This window comes from Temnothorax curvispinosus, unplaced genomic scaffold (genome assembly GCF_003070985.1).
Source record: "Temnothorax curvispinosus isolate PA1 unplaced genomic scaffold, ASM307098v1 QBEX01015641.1, whole genome shotgun sequence".
Taxonomy (NCBI): domain Eukaryota; kingdom Metazoa; phylum Arthropoda; class Insecta; order Hymenoptera; family Formicidae; genus Temnothorax; species Temnothorax curvispinosus.
In genome coordinates this window covers 37,308-50,103 of record NW_020225421.1, presented here as the reverse complement: position 1 = coordinate 50,103, position 12,796 = coordinate 37,308, and the positions used below count along the sequence as shown (strand labels likewise).

The window sequence follows — 12,796 nt, the reverse complement described above, 5'->3', positions numbered from 1 at the left end:
TTCCATTTTAATAAAAGAGTGTCAATACAATAAATTATTATTGTAATCTTTTTGTTCTTTTTTCCCTTTTCTTTTGTTTCATTATTCAACCTGTTGATTCTTCACGTTTTCTGTACAGAGAAAATTCTTATCCATTGCTTTTACTACGATACAATTTTTATTGCGACGATTTACTGCCATTTCCACATCGGCCAATTCAAACATCGGCGGGAGGTGCCAAGAAATGCCGGGCCAATCAAAAGTTGCTATCGTACGGCCTGAAAAAAGACAGAAATGACGCTCGTGTCGCCAAATGAAAAGCACTCTAACGATAAACGACGACCGCGCCGCGAGTTCCGCGAGTACGCGGCGAACTCTCGTCGAGCTGCGCGGCCTGCGCGCTGCGCCAGAGAGAGAGTTGGCGGTCCTCGAAAGCACGGCGCGCGCGGCTCCGTAGTCCGTGGCGGTCTGGCGGATCGCGGGACGCGGATTTATCGCAGTCGGCGTTCGTCGTTCGCGTTGCGTGCAGGGTGTCGTCGTCGTGTTGCCGCGACACGAGGAGCGAACCGAGTGTAGCGGTAGCGGTGGTCGCGTCGTCGGGAGAGCACGCGCGCGCGCGCGCGCGCGCTCGCACAGCCAGGCGAACCAAAATGGCTAATTGTCAGACTGGTTGGCGGAGCAGGTGAGCGAGAGAGGATCGCGCGATTCTTCCCCACGTTGTCGTCGTCGTCGTCGTCGTCGTCGACAAGTAGGAAACGTTCCAAGGACTCGCTGTCCGCGGCCGAAGCCGCCTCTCGCGAAATTCGCGACCGTCGTCATCGTCGTCGACGATCGTCGGATCGATTCTCTCCGCGCGAGTGCGACGACTGTGCGACGAGCGAGCCAGGAACGGGTACTTTCGCGAACGTCGAGAGTTCGCCGTCGGGAGTGCCGAGGCCTCGGAGTCGCGGCGGGACTGACGAACGAGGGAAGGAAGGCAACGAGGGACGACGTCGACGTCGAGTCGAGAGGTGGAGAAATCCACGCGTGGATCCGTCGCGGCGACCGGGACTCCCCGCCGCAGATGCTGCTGGCGCGTAGATAAATTTATTACGCGCCGCTCAAAGAAATAACACGTTGTTGCCTGCCCCCCTCGCGCCTGCCCCCCCCCCCCCCTGTGCTCCCCATCGCCTGCCAACGTGCGTGTCGGTCGCGGTTGTGCGCGCTGGGATATCCTTCCCCGTTCCCCCGCCCCTCCCCCTCTTTCCCCCCTCGCTCCGCGCTCCTTTTCTCCGCTACGTGTTCTCCCTGTGTATACTGGCTAAGCGCGCACTCGCTCGCGCGGGAGAGAAGTGATGCATAGAAAATCTTTCGGACGGTACGTGCGACACGTGTCTGTGTGTTGGAGCGCGGACGTCGGCGGCGACGACGACAGGACGAGGCGGTGGCGTAGGAGCAGGAGGAGGTGTGTATACACACGCGCGCGCGCGCGCGCGAGATCGGAGTAACGTTTTTACGTGCACGTGCACGTATGTATGTGTGTGTGCTTGTCCGCGCGCGGGCGCGCGCGCATCGTCAGGTGCAATATCTATCTTCTCTCTGGGTAGTGGTATTTTTTCCCCGATAATATACGCGGCCCCGATATACACGCCGGTGTGCAGCGTGACACGGCGCGGCGTGACGTATATACACACGTATGCACACATACATGCGCGAGGCTCGTGTACAGTGGCCATAATGTCATCCCGAAGGCTGCTTCTTAGTAATTTTACAAAGGGCTCGCTCTTCCGTGAAGTATACGGGTAATGTACACGGCACGCTTTTCCACAGGCGATACCTGCCGCTTCGGACCGCGCTGCGTACGCTGGCGTACGAGGACGGCCGCCTGTGTTGGTAGAGACGGCGAATCCACACGCGCGCACACACATACGTAAACACCCGCTCTGTCTCGCTCCATCTCTCTTTCTTTCTCCTCGCGGCGCCCTGGGGCCCACCGCCGAGTAGCATGGCTTCTGGTGCATCCTCCTTGGACAGCGCTGGGAGTAGCGGTGAGTGACAGTTTTTATTCTCAACTTCTTTCTCCGCGGCGAGAACCAGCCACGCTCTCTGAGGCTTCGCTCGATAATGTCTAACGTCAGCGTGTCATTGTATTTTTAATTGCGAGACGTCAGGACGACGCGTCGTCGTCCTCGGCATCGCCGCCGCCCGCCGCCGCAGAAATATTTTTATCGGAGAATTAAACGCCCCGGCGGGCGCGCGGCGCTCGACGAGTCTCTCCCTGGGACGAGATGTAGGCCCAGGTAGCATTAATGTCTAAAAGACATCATAAAGATGTCTTTAAGATGCCAGAAATCTTGTCTTTTCTCTAATGTCTTTTAGACATTAATTGCTACCTCTCGAAACGTTAGTTTCGGCGCCCGGTACTAGATGTATTGTATTCAGGATGCGATCGCGATTCTTGTTTACTTTCGAAAAAAAAAAGATAAAGAATTATTTTTACGTTCCTCCGAGAAAGTATAGCGTTCGTTTCTCGACAGATGATGAAACGCCGGACGTATATGGATTTAAAAGAAGGCACAAAATAGATATCGTATCGTATTATTTGTAATAAGTGAAATATCGCCGATAAGTTTGTTGGCCGAGGAAAACAATGAATCACTCTATGCTTACATGCGTGACCTAGAGTTTCTTTCCCGGTGAAAGCTAGCGAGACCTCCGATTATGTTGTTCCCTCTACTGTAACAAGCGTATCGGACTTTTTAAATTTTATCGTGAAATTTTTACACGCTGTTCGGACGATTTTCGTAATTTTTTACTTCGTTTTGCCTCTTCGCGCCTTCTCTCCGTCTCTTCGTTCGCGCCCCCTCTTCCTCTCTATGCACGATTAGTGTACGTACGTCTTGAAGTAATACAGGTGTTTATAATTAATTTTTCCAGATGGTGCACTCAACATGGGTAAGAGATATTTTTAAACGAGCGTTACAAAAATACATGTGCACATATAGACCCGTCCATGTACGTCGTACGTCATATTTCCAACAGATTTTTCTATGTGATACCTCTCGTTGCATTTGTTATCTTTGTGGTACTGGTTGAGAAGGATTGAATCAAGGTTGTACACGCACCGGGGGAGTAGTATGAGCAACATACAATTTTATTTTTCACCAAACGTTTCCCACATTCAATTTGTATACCTTGTCGCAAGTTACGTAAAAGTCAAACGCGTCCTCATTTTCACACACGCACGTTACCGTTTACACTTTATGTTGGATTACATCGATTATTTTTCTGATGTGTTTGCCGTTGGAATTGACACTTGTCGCATAAAACCAGAGGGGGATAGTGGAAGCTATGGCAGTGTTGGAAGCCCAGTCGGTGGCCCCGAATGTCGTAGCGACTACGACGGTTTGCAGGCTCAGTGTGATCAAGCGATGCATCAGCTTCAGCTACTTAGGCATAAGCACTCCGATACCATAAGACGGTTTGTTTTGATTTCGTTTTTTTTACCTTGGTCTTGCTATTCGCCGCCCTCCCTTCCACTCGGCGTTTTCCCGTCCCTCGTCACTTTCCTCTTTTATTTCAATCGTGTTTTCAATCGTGTACATACTCACACCTCACGCATTTTTTTTCTACATCACGCTTAAAACTTGACTTTCAGGCTAATTTTAAGTCATCTGCAAAGTAAAAAGAACACTCTACTAAAAAACAGGTGTGAGATTACTATGAAAGAATTGGAGTACTATCGGGGGCAACACATAGCAGTCATGAATCAACTGGAGGCCACATCGCAAGAGAGCTCCTCCTTACGAGCGAAATATGGCGATCTGGCGAACGACAAGCAACGATTGGACCGGGAGGTCCAGGCCCTCCAGAAGGAACTCTCGGAATTGCAGCGCATGCAGAACCAGGAGGTTCTCGTCGCCGATGCCACGGGCAACGATGCCATGAATCAGCACTATCTCTCCGCGTTACGAAAGTACGAAGCCGTTAAGGACGAATACGATTCCCTCAGGAAACGATACGACGATTTGATAGCGTCTCATTCATCCGCCGTCAATAAGGCAAGTATATATCGATAAGCGTTATTCTTGTAACGCGACGTATATCGGTCGCGCGCATATTTTTCTGCGCATTGAAAATTACAATACAAAATTGCGCACTGTGTGATCGATACAGCTAGAGCTATCGCAAGAGGAAGCCAAGAGGCTGAAGAAGCAATACGACACCGTTCTCGAGGAACGTAACAGCGCCCTTCGCGAGCGCAACGGTCTCAAGCAGCAGTGCACCGCCGCAATTCGTCAGTGGGACATCGCGCTGAGGGAGAGGAACGAGTATCGCGAGGCGCTCGCCAAAGTGCAGCAGCAGCACGAGGAGGCGGTCAAGGAGATCAACCAGGCGATGATGCTGCGCATGAAGGCCAGCAAGGATATGAAACGTCTCACCGAGGAACGAAACGCCGCCCTGCAGGAATACAGCTTAATCATGGGAGAACGTGACACGGTGCACAAGGAGATCGAGAAGCTGGGCGATGACCTCACGCAAGCGTACACGAAAAACACGCATCTGGAAACGCAGAACAAGCAGCTCCTCGACGAGGTAATGAAACGAATAATCGAGGACGATGAATAATAGTGTTATTTTTATACTCTTCCTTAGTGGTACTGTATTTCTTGTTTTTCCGATCTTGCCCTTAATCGTAATAACTCGTACCACGACATTTCAATGGTATTGACAGTGACACGCTCTTCTGATGTCATTCCGATGTTGAAACGTTTAGTTGATATCGATATCGTGTCACGGACGGTTGCGAAACGAGGACTTGAAACAAATTATTGTACAACTAAGTTGGAAACTGTCAATTTGCGATTATCAGTATGCTTTTGTCGAGTATACCAGCCGAGCCTGTCGCTGTCGATACCTATATATAAGTTGCGCTTAACGTACCTAGCCTAGTACTAAAAGGAAAGTGTCAAGATTAAAGAGAACGGTTATAACTATCGCGAGTATCACACGAGTTTATTTTCCAAAGTTAACGAATCTTATTTTCATGAACTGCTAAAGAAATTTAAAACTGTCGATGTTTATTTGTACCGTTTTATCGAAATGAATGATATATTGCTGACATACAATCTGTTACATCGACGCCCTTTATTTGCAGAAGAAAACATTGTCTTATCAAATTGAGACACTGAAGAGGGAGATCTCTTCCGCATTGCAAGACAGAGACGAGGCTCTGAAAGTGTGTAACGAGTTACGGCAGAAATTCGGCGATTACTCCGAAGGTTCCAGCCGAGACCATAAGCATCGTCTGGAACTGAACTCGCTCAGTCACGAACGCGACAGCGTCAGCAAGGAGGCCGAGAAGGAGACCAACACGAGAGATTACGCGACGCGAGACAAGCAGCGCATGGATAACTTGGAACAGGCTAATTTGGAGTTGGATAAACTCAGGAAATCCGTGGATACGCTTCAGGGGGAGCTCGAGGAGGCCATTCAAGAGGCCGAGGTGTCGAAGAGGAGGCGAGACTGGGCCTTCAGCGAGCGCGACAAGATAGTGCTGGAGCGAGAAAGCATAAGAACTCTGTGCGACAGATTACGGAAGGAACGTGATCGCGCGGTTTCCGAGTTAGCCGGCGCTCTGCGCGACTCCGACGACATCAAGAAGCAACGAAACGAGGCGTCCAAGGAGCTGAAGGATCTGAAGGAGAAGATCGAGTTCGGCGACCATGCGTTGCGAACCAGTCAGCTGGCGCAGATTGACGAGAGCAACGACTGGGAGATGATTCCGATTCACGTCGAACCCGGCAGAATCTGCTTGGATTCGGATCGCGGCGACTTGGGACTGATTCTCGTCGGCGGCCGCGACAGTCCGTACTATCCGAACGACACCGGCGTCTACGTTGCGCAGGTGACACAGGGTAGCGCCCTCGACGGCAAGCTACGGGTGAACGATTGCATTGTGCGAGTGAACAACGTCGACTGTACGTCCGTGTCGACCCGCGTGATCTTAGAGACTCTGCGCTCGTCCACCGTGAATCCGGCGACGCTGATCGTGAAGCGGCGTCGGATAACCAGACGATCATTGAGAACTACGCAGCTGTCGGTCGGCACAGTGCCACACGGTATCACGCTAGAACTTGGAATCTACATCTCGAAAATATCGCCCGGCAGCTTGGCTGCCAAGGATGGGAACCTTGCCGTGGGAGACAGAGTATTAAACGTAAGTTACACGAAGCAATTCATCATGTCTATACTTCTAATTTGTAGATTAATAAATATTTGTAATATATACAAAAGGTATTGTACCCATAAATTCAGTTCTTTTTATTTGTCAGCTAAAAAATAGACTATAGTATATGTCCATGTCTTCAATTTTTTATATTCAATTTTCAGATTAATAGTAAACCCATGGATACAATAACTACAGCGCATGAAGCGATGGCCATTCTGAACGATGATACCGTAGACGTACTGACGATCACAACGTTGAAAGGTATTCCGGTACCATCCGCCGCCAGTTCGGAAACGGTGACGATAGACGGAAGTTTCGTCGCGGAGAAACAAAAGATGGTGAACAGCTGCTCGCAAACCGAGCAAGAGCGAATGATGCTGAAAGCCTCGTCGGACGATTACGAGAGACGATATTTATCGACGAATTACGCCGACCGCAACGTCTACAAGGCTGCGAAATCGGTGAGCGGCGAGAAAGCGAGCGGGATCAGCAACGCTTGGGACAACTTCCGGGAGAAGATCGACATAGTGCGTGGTCGCAAACACAGCAAGGAACGCGACGAGAGCAAGAAGAAGGGTCACCGCAACTCTAGTCCGAACACGTTCGAGCAGGAGCAGGACGCGATAGCGGAGCTAGATTCGGTGATCGACAGCTACCACAAGAAAGCGAGCAACAGCAACAACGGCGTGTTGAAGCGCAGCAAGCGCCGCGGCACCGAGAAGGTCGAGAAGAACGGCGGCACGTGGCCGAAGGCGCGCGGCGGACCCCTCATACAAAATGGGACCGGTACTATATTGCACTCGCGAAAATCGAAAGAACGTTTCCCCCTCAGTGTACTCCTGCATCCACCGAAATACGATAACTATAATTACAATCGTATCTCCAACCCCATCCCTCTGACCAACTTTTCCAATGTCAATAATCGTCATACCGTTTACAAAGCAGTGGAGACCCCGCTACCGAGCTTCACCAAGACCGGGCAGCTCTTTAGCCAGAAGCCGTCGTTCACGCCGGCGGTGCAGTTCAAGGACATCCCGATCGACGGCGGCAGCAAAAAGCCGCCGTCGACGGAGTTCGAGAGCAGCGCGTCGGAGACCGGGCGACTTGGGTCTGCGCTGGCGCCGTCCGAGACTAGCATCGACTTCTCGGTCAAGTCCGGCGGTGCCGGCCGCGACGTCGACTCGTACTTCGTGAACAAACGGCCGCAAAAGTACACGACCGGCAGCAGTAGCGATACGCAGGTGACCACGGACACGCTGCAGCACAATCGCGTACACTCGCAGCTCTACTCGTCGGGCATCGGTGGCTCGTCCACGTCCGCCGCGTCGACCACCAGCGGGCCGACGTCGCGACAGCAATTGGCACCCGGTAACTTTCCGTTTCCCTCGCATCATCCGTACGCCGCGTCGTCGCACCTGCATCATTTGCATCCGCATCCCATCACTCAGCACCAGAACTCCCTGCCCTCGCGCTATCCCTCGCCACCGACGATGCCGTCGCCCGCGCAATCGGGCGAGTCCATAGGCCTGCCGGACGCGCGTACCTACTGTTTCGAGCCCCCGTACAGCCCCGGACCTTCGCAGACGACCCCGACCACTTACGGCCACCTGCACACGCCCTCCGTAGATCTGCACTATCACAAGCCACGTGCACTCCCGCTCGGTATACCCTGCGACACGTCTATCTACGGGCACGGATACGAAGGTGGCACATTGCCGGGCAGAAAGGAGGACCAGCGCATCCGTATACCGTCCAACACCAGCGTCACGTCCAAAAGTAGCGTTGGCAAGTTGTCCACCGGCAGCATAGAGAGAACCTCCGAGCGTGGCAGCCCGATGCCGACGTTTCACGTGGAGGTGTTGAGTCCGGGCACCGGCAGCACCAGCGGAATCGGCAGCAGTGGCGGCACCGTCAGAGGAAGCGGTAGCGGCAACAAACGCGCCAGTATGCCGGATTACTGTTACTCGCAGCCACGCCCGGCGCCCGGAGAACTGCGGAGAGTCCACATAGACAAGTCCGTGGAGCCGCTGGGAATCCAGATCTCCTGCCTGGAGAGTGGCGGCGTGTTCGTCTCTACCGTGTACGAGCACAGCCTGGCGTCGCAAGTCGGCCTACAGATCGGTGACCAATTGTTGGAGGTTTGCGGTATAAATATGCGGAGCGCGACCTACCAGCTGGCCGCCAATGTTCTACGTCAGTGTGGTAACTCGATTACAATGCTGGTGCAGTATAGCCCGGACAGTGAGTAGTTTTTTTGCACAGAGAAAATAATGCGATCCTTCAAAAAGTGCACTTTTGGAATCTGTAGCATGTTCTCTTGAAAAGGCATGACTCGTGCGTCCATTCTCCGTCTCTCTCTCTCTCTCTTCTCCTCAATTCTTCCTCATTGGTAGATACTACAAAAAAAATCTGAACAATGTTTCATTGTAATTTTTCAGGATATTTTTACTCTTTTAGCATTGACGTTGTTGGGGTAAGTTTTTAAATAGGACTTTACATTTTTCTTTGCAAGAATACACCGAGTTAGAAGGCTCGGGGTCCTCGAGTTCGTCGGAAGCCGGCGACGGAGCCGCAACCGGGAGTCGCAGCGGCTCGCCGACACCGTGCAACAGTCCGGAAGCACCGAGAAAGAGCACCGTGGAGACGTTGGAGCCTGTCGAGCCGGAACGCGACGCCACCATCACCATCGCCACCACCGCTCCCACCGTCACCACTACCGCCGCGCCCACCATGAGCACGCTGCGCGTCGAGCACATGCGGCCGTCTGCCTCGTTGGAGGTGAGAAGCACGCAGGAGCGAGAACGCGAGATGAGGCCCTCCGCGTCGTTGGACAACGCGTCATTCAACATCCGCAAACCGGAGCTTCGCAGCGCCGCCACCCTGGATCGGTTGAATCGTGCACAGATGCAACGGCAAAACGCGATGAGGAGCCCCACGCAGGAGGACCAGAATCGGAAGCCGCCGCCGAGTGGCGAGCCGCGGTATCTGCTGATTGAGACTAGAAAGTGCTCGAATCTCGGTATATCGCTGGTAGGCGGGAACGGCGTCGGTATCTTCGTGCATTCCGTTCAGCCGGGCTGTCTCGCCGAGGAGGCCGGCCTGTTCGCCGGCGATAGGATCCTGGAGTACAACGGCGTGGATTTGAGGCAGGCGACCGCCGAGCAAGCGGCGCTTGAGCTGGCTCGACCAGCGGACAAGGTGACGCTAGTCGCTCAGTACATGCCGGAGCGGTATAACGAGGTGAAGGACAAGCCGGGCGACAGTTTTTACGTGAAGGCGCTATTTGATCGAACCGGCGAAGTGGGCGATAGCCTACAGCTGCGATTTAGTAAGGACGACATCTTGTACGTGGACAATACCATGTTCAATGGCACGCCGGGACACTGGCGCGCCTGGATAGTCGATCAGACCGGTCGTAGGCAGACTTGCGGGATAATTCCCAGCAAATTTAAGTAAGTTACATTTGCGATGAATGATAATGGAATATCTAAAACGGAGAAAATACGATTGACAACGATATCGAAATTATTTAAATTATGATATACGTGACTTGTCTCTAGGGTTGAGGAAGAATTGCTCTTACGACGGTCGCTAGGCGATTTGGAACAAGACACTGGCAAACGCAGCGATACCAGAGCGAGGAGAAGTTTCTTCCGTCGGAAAAAACAGCAGCCACGGTCATCCAGCAGTAGAGACAGTACCAAGGAAATATCGCATCTTTCCACGGGACACAATTTGGGATGGTACAGCGACAGTGGATCGTTGAACGAAGATACTCTTCCGGCGAGTTATCAGCGCGTCGAAAGACTCGATTGTACGTATTGCTACCTACAATTCTTAATATTTTAAAGCGATAGCTCAATAGGTCATTTAAAATAAGCCTTTTTATATTCTGGTTGTAAGTTTAGTAAATAGTAACGATAGTTTTGTTTATCTTTAATAACAGATCCCACTCTGAGGCCCGTGCTGATCATCGGTCCGCTCAGCGAATGCGTGGTAACGAGACTTTTGCAGGAATACCCGGGACAGTTCACCAGATGTCTGGCAGAGGCGATGCATTGTTCGCAGTCGACTTTGGAGCAAGGATTACGCGACGCGCTCTACATAGATTATAGGAAAAAAGGCAGCTACTTCGAATGCACGACAGTGCAGGCCGTTAAAGAGATATGTGAGAAGGTAAATAAGCATCATTGGATAACGATCAATAATGTGACAAGCAAGAATCACTTTTGGTAATATCGCTATTTGTTATATCGGATGATAATAACAAAAAGTAGCTGGTATTGCTTAATGAAATATATCGATATTTATTTATATTGTATCCATTGTAGAATACGCACTGTATTTTGGACGTGTCGATGGCTTCCATCGAGAGGCTTCACAGACATCAAATTTACCCTATCGTCCTATTAATCAAATTCAAGGATAGAACGCAAATTAAGGAGGTAAAGGATTCCAGATATCCGAGCGACAAAATCAGTACAAAGGCTGCGAAAGAAATGTTTGAACAGGCGCTCAAGATAGAAGCGGAATACAAGCATTACATCTCCGGTAAGCAAACTGTGTTTCCAATTTCATTCGCATATGTAAGAAATATAAAGTTTATATACGGCCTGTTATTTTAATGATGCATACTACAGCAAATTAGCTTGACATCTTTCACGGTCAATTATTCTTAATATTTTCGTTTTTCTTATTTTATTTTCGAATGAATTGTCAATTTGTTGCAGTGAAAATTAAGAAAAATTAAAATTTAAAAAAAATTAAAAGCTTTATAAATTATGCTTATTCTAATGTTACAATGTAGCAATGTACGTATTAACAATATTTCAGCCGTGATTCCGGCGGGCGTGAATGTGGCATATATATGCACGCAGGTGAAAGCCTCGGTAGATGAGGAACAAAGCAAAGCGCTGTGGATTCCTAGAGGGGGTCCCTGACACAAAAGGGGGGGTCCCCACAAGCCGCAGTGGAAATCAATCTAAATTCCACCACGGGGGCCCTTACGTCGTGTACGCATATGCGAAAATCGCTGTGCAAAATCAGTTTTTTTATTTATTTATGGTCTCTTGATTTCGGAAGGAGGATACGACACCCTCCACGGATGTTTCTGCTTAACGAAGAATATCGCTCAATTTGGTTGTGATAAGACGAATTCTTGTGAACCATTTTGTTTTAGCGCATTTAACTCGTTGAATTATCGCAGTAAAACAGGTACATACAAGTATTTCAGTTTTCGTCGCGTTTCTTTCAGTTATTATTCTGAAAACTGAATTATTTTACTGACTTTTAGTTATATGAAGTTCTTTTTGCATTTATCCGCATCAGTATCAATGTCAGTGTCAATATATAGCTCATCTGTGATCACTAAATCTATTGACTAATCTATAGAAATCTAAACCTGTGGAAGCTATAAACTAAATTTATTTTAGAGAATTATCTCTCTCTCGAGTACTTTTTTGGAATTGACTATCTTGACAAATATTACAAGTAAGATATTGATGAAATATTGTGAAATTGGTGCTTGCCTTTTCAAGTATCTACTTGCTCATTATTAATTGTCTGAGAATAGCAAACGAGAATAGCAGACGATCATGTTCAATAGTCAATTTGCTTCGATCTCCGATCAAGCAATGCAACGGGAAATGCGGCTAAAGTTAATGAAACCAATAATTCGTACGAGACCATAAATGGATCGTTATAAAAAAAAAAGAAGAAAAACACTCGTCGTATTATGGCCCATTACAAATTTGGTGGATTGTTGATTAGAAAATAAGTTATGGTCGTTTTGGCGGCTATCACATTGTTAATTAACCCCTCAGACCAAATGGATGTACACATTGATGAAAAGTCGATTATTTTAAGTAGCGAAATTATGTATAGAAAAATATTAATATTACATTATATATATATGATGTAATATTATACATATAATATTATATATATATATATATAAAAGAAAAAGAAGGCTACTTGTATATAATTTATTTGCGCAAGTTTATATATTTACTAATTCTTCTAGTTTGTATGATTCAAGCTTCATGTATTATTTTATCTCTTTAACTGTGTAATTATCGAAACATTTTATCGCGCACATATTGTGTGTTAAACGGGTTTGAGGGGTTAAGGAATTAAGTTAGGGAATTGACTAGAGAAGAAAATGTCGACAGAGAAAGATGGAATTGACGCGAGCAATACTCCGTTTTTACCGAATTGTAAATACTTTTATCGAACTATAGTATATACCATCAGCCAAACGTAGTCGATGAGATCGAAACTAAACACTCGCGATTTAATCGTAAACGATACGCACGATTGACTTTCTTGTCGTCTAAAGATCGGCATTTTTGCGGATTTATACCATTTCTATTTTTAAGCGAGCTATTCTTACACGAGCTTATATATAGGCGTTTCATACGATGCGGTTACACGAATTCGAGTTAAACACGCGAGTATTTTTAAAAGTGCATCGTGGATCGCGAAAGATCCGCAAGTATCCGAAAACGGATACACGTATCTTTGTACGTTCTAATAATATTATTTGTAAATACGATTTTTCTACAGTACCGAAAGATATATTTGATTTAAGGGATACCTTTTAAATCG

General features: G+C 48.6%; 1 protein-coding gene across 14 annotated transcripts; it reads left to right on the top strand.

Moving 5' to 3' along the window:
* Positions 1-416: 416 nt before the first annotated feature.
* LOC112465905 (disks large homolog 5-like) lies at positions 417-12,138 on the top strand. 14 transcript variants are annotated; one of them, XM_025033697.1, is made up of 13 exons: positions 417-661; positions 1,789-2,006; positions 2,896-2,913; positions 3,292-3,439; positions 3,617-4,019; positions 4,135-4,554; positions 5,117-6,178; positions 6,352-8,431; positions 8,703-9,642; positions 9,751-10,004; positions 10,137-10,366; positions 10,522-10,741; positions 11,024-12,138. In XM_025033697.1, exons 2-13 carry the CDS (start codon positions 1,964-1,966, stop codon positions 11,128-11,130), a joined length of 5,925 nt encoding a protein of 1,974 aa, XP_024889465.1. In that variant the 5' UTR covers positions 417-661; positions 1,789-1,963; the 3' UTR covers positions 11,131-12,138. The 14 variants fall into 14 exon arrangements, with proteins under 14 accessions (XP_024889465.1, XP_024889469.1, XP_024889464.1 ...); XM_025033701.1 differs by having other exon boundaries at positions 417-1,423; positions 3,668-4,019; XM_025033696.1 differs by having other exon boundaries at positions 417-1,423.
* The last annotated feature ends 658 nt before the right edge of the window (positions 12,139-12,796 follow it).

Excerpts from the sequence above, each read along its gene's own strand:
- LOC112465905 (XM_025033693.1), top strand. The coding sequence starts at position 3,096 with ATGAGCAACATACAATTTTATTTTTCACCAAACGTTTCCCACATTCAA. Across the intron at positions 4,555-5,116 it reads ACAAGCAGCTCCTCGACGAG|AAGAAAACATTGTCTTATCA; the intron begins GTAATGAAACGA and ends CTTTATTTGCAG. Across the intron at positions 10,005-10,136 it reads GCGCGTCGAAAGACTCGATT|ATCCCACTCTGAGGCCCGTG; the intron begins GTACGTATTGCT and ends CTTTAATAACAG.